We start from the raw sequence: 3338 nt of genomic DNA, 5'->3' as shown, positions 1-3338 counted from the left end.
CATTTGTTTTTTTTTTGATTGTAACTTGGAAATGTGAGGCCCATTGTACTTCGACATTTAGTTTTTTTCTTGGTCGTCCATTCCTCTGGTGTAATTTTGACTTGCCCTTTTTACGCGTCGCCGAGCTATGCGGGCTGAGTCTTTCGTGTTTGTGTCTTGCGGCGTTGGTTTATGAGGAGCGCCAGGGTCCGCGGGATTTCGGCTCATGTCGGTTTTGGGGTGGGGCGGGTTCTTTTCGCTTGGCGTTCCCGCTGGTCAGTCAAGCAGGGCACCCCGGCCGTTTCACCCCACGTCCCTCACTCTTTGTAAAGTTACATGTCGTCAGCACCAACCGAAACTCCCGTTTTCCAGTCAGCCCTGTCCCCAACACCAAATCACCATCAATACTTTGTATTGTGCTGCGTGGGATTCAAGCAAAGAAAATATGGCGAGCTTTTTACGGGCTAGACAGGCTGGGGTTCAGAATGACCTTTCAGTGGGAATCACGCCGGGGTCATTCAATCCAGACGAACAATCGCGATATGGCATCAACTCGCAGATCAGGTATGTCTATGCCTATGTCTATGCCTATGTCCCTGTCCGTCCATGGCTATGTCTTGTTTCTATTGTCTATCTGCCGGTTTCGTTCCATTTATATAATAACCGTTGTCCTTCATCTCTCCGTCTTCCCATCCCCAAAGACGAAAAGAACCTCGCTAACCTCCTTCCTCTACCTACCACAGCTGCCTCGCCTACGACCCCATCCAATCCCTCCTCGCCGTCGGCACCACCACCTCCCAATACGGCCCCGCCCAGATCTACGTCTTTGGCGCCCACCGCGTCCACCGCACCTTCACCCCCTCCTCCCCCTCATCCCGCAAACCCCCCCTCTTCAACCCCACCGCCTCCTCCTCCTCCACAACAACCACCACCCAACCACCCCCCGCCATCCGCCACCTCGCCTTCGTCGCCAACCGCCTCGTCAGCCTCGACTCCCACAACGAGCTCGCCATCTGGGACCTCGCCTCCGGCCGCCAGGCCGCCAAGACCACCTACGGCCGCGTCGCCTGCGTCGCGACCGACCCGGGCCTGGACTGGGCCTTCGTGGCCATGCAGAATGCCGCCGACGTGTGGGCGTATGACCTCGATCGCGAGCGGCAGGCGACGGGGTTCCGAGTACCGAATTTGTGGCGGTTAAGGGACGATCCGAGGGGGGTGGATTTGAGGATGGGGGTGGGCATTGGGGTCGTGAGTTTGCAGTTGCATCCGAGGGATATTGGGAAGTTGTTGATTGGCTATACGCATGGCGCGGTGGTGTATTCGTTCAAGCAGAATGCGGCGACCAAGTACTTTGAGTATGTGGTGCCGGCGGGGGCGCCGGGTGGGGATGGGCGCGGGGTGGAGAGGGAGCGCCGGCCGAGGGTGGTGCAGGCGGTGTGGCATCCGACGGGGACTTTTGTGCTGACGGCGCATGAGGATGGGAGTTTGGTGTTTTGGGATCCGAAGGATGGGAGGGTCGTGGCGGCGAGGTCGGTGTATGAGACGAGGGTTAATGAGGTTGGGGGGAAGCGGGCGGCGGCGAAACCGACGCCCCTGGTGCCGTTTGTGAAGATTGCGTGGTGCTGCAAGCAGAACCCGGATGATACGGCGTTGTTGATCGCGGGTGGGCAGGCGGTGGATGAGCCGCAGAAGGGGTTGACGTTTTTGGAGCTGGGGCCGACGCCTACGTATGCGACGTCGTCGTGGGAGGTGCTGACGAACCATTTCGAGGCGAAGAGGCGGCTGACCCTGCCGATACCGCCCGGCGCTGCGGTCGCGAACTACTGCCTGATTCCGCGGTCGTCGCCGTACTTTGATGGTGCGCAGGACCCGATCGCCATCATGACCATGCTCACCTCGGGCGAGATCATCACCATGAGCTTCCCGTCCGGGTACCCCATCAGCCCAACCAACATGCTGCACCCGAGCATGTCGTTCGTGCATCCGTTCGTGCAGAAAATCGCCGTTAGCACCATGGCGCGCGAGAGGTGGCTGGGCCTGACCGAGACGCGCAACCGGGGCGACCCGATCCTGAGGGGCGGCGCCCCAGCTTCGAATAATAGGAGGGCGGGCTGGGACTTCCGCAATATTATCCAGGTTGCTCATGCCGACAGCACGATCCGGATCTGGGATGTTGGTCACGGCGACGAGATTGAGAACCCTCTACAGTTACAAGTGGATGTCGCTCGGGCGCTCGACCGGTTCGAGGATGTTAATGTCACGGCGCTTTCCATGTCCGGCGCTACCGGGGAGTTTGCCGCCGGCACGAGGAAGGGAGAAGTTGTCATCTACAAGTGGGGAGGGAACAGGAACTTTGGCCGGGACGCCACGAAGCCCCTGAACTCGAACCCGGGGGGGTTGACAGACATCTCGTCGCGTTCGGAGCCCACACTTAAGGACGGCCTGCAGCCGTTTGTCCTTTACGAGATGATGCAGGGCCCTATCAGTGTGATCACAGTTTCCGATGTCGGGTTCGTCGCCGTGGGTTCCGAAGGCGGCTTCTTCAGCATCATCGACCTGCGCGGGCCGAGTGTCATTTTCCAGGCGTCTGTCGCGGATTTTGTCAAGGAGGAGAAGCGGTCGTCGTTTCTCAAGGGCCACTCGTCCAAGGCGGCGCCCGGGACAAAAGAATACCCGACCGCCATCGAGTTTGGTGTCTTGACTTTGGAAGGAGACGGTTACTCCAGCATTGCGTGCTTTGTCGGGACGAGCCTGGGGCATGTGGCTACCTTCAAGGTCCTCCCGTCGGGGCAGACATATTCGGCGCAGTTGGCCGGCGTGTCCAAGGGCAATGCCGACAAGGTCATCTCAATCAGCACATTGAATGCGGATACTGGGCAGCCGGCTAGTGCAACTCTCCTCTCGGTAGGGGGACTGAGGGAGGGCCGGCAGGTAAACGGTGTTTTGGTTGTTGGTAAGTCCACTCCCCCCCCCCCCCCCAGTTTCTTCTTGTATTCCACCTGACAACACCTAGTGGCCGCGAACCGAAATCCGCATCTTAGAGCCCGGCACCGACGAACGTGCCATTCAATCCTTAAGATGAACAATTCTGCGACGCTTGCCGCGATCGTCCCCTCTGATCCCACATGTTGGGCGTCTCTCTCATAGCCCCCTTTGCGGATCCGGCCCATGGGCGGCGAAACACTTCCCGGGGCTTTAAACAGAAGGGGCGGGCCGGGCCGCCCAGAGGTCTACCCGGCTACTACACAAGTCCATCGTCCTGGTCAAGCCTCGGGGATTCCTGTTGGGTGGGACAGCGTCCTACCGAAACCTCCACCCTCGCCTCCCTGGGGGTCACGGCCATTGACTTAAAGCCTTTT

General features: G+C 59.4%; 1 protein-coding gene across 1 annotated transcript; it reads left to right on the top strand.

Annotated features, from left to right (window-relative positions):
• Positions 1 to 464: 464 nt before the first annotated feature.
• CHGG_09679 (uncharacterized protein) lies at positions 465 to 3061 on the top strand (the record flags this gene model as incomplete). The annotated part of the gene is made up of 3 exons (XM_001227605.1): positions 465 to 475; positions 723 to 2932; positions 3021 to 3061. 3 exons carry the CDS (start codon positions 465 to 467, stop codon positions 3059 to 3061), a joined length of 2262 nt encoding a protein of 753 aa, XP_001227606.1.
• Between the last annotated feature and the right edge of the window lie 277 nt (positions 3062 to 3338).

Source organism: Chaetomium globosum, genomic scaffold (assembly GCF_000143365.1).
Source record: "Chaetomium globosum CBS 148.51 scaffold_7 genomic scaffold, whole genome shotgun sequence".
Taxonomy (NCBI): domain Eukaryota; kingdom Fungi; phylum Ascomycota; class Sordariomycetes; order Sordariales; family Chaetomiaceae; genus Chaetomium; species Chaetomium globosum.
This window is presented reverse-complemented; position numbering and strand designations above follow the sequence as displayed.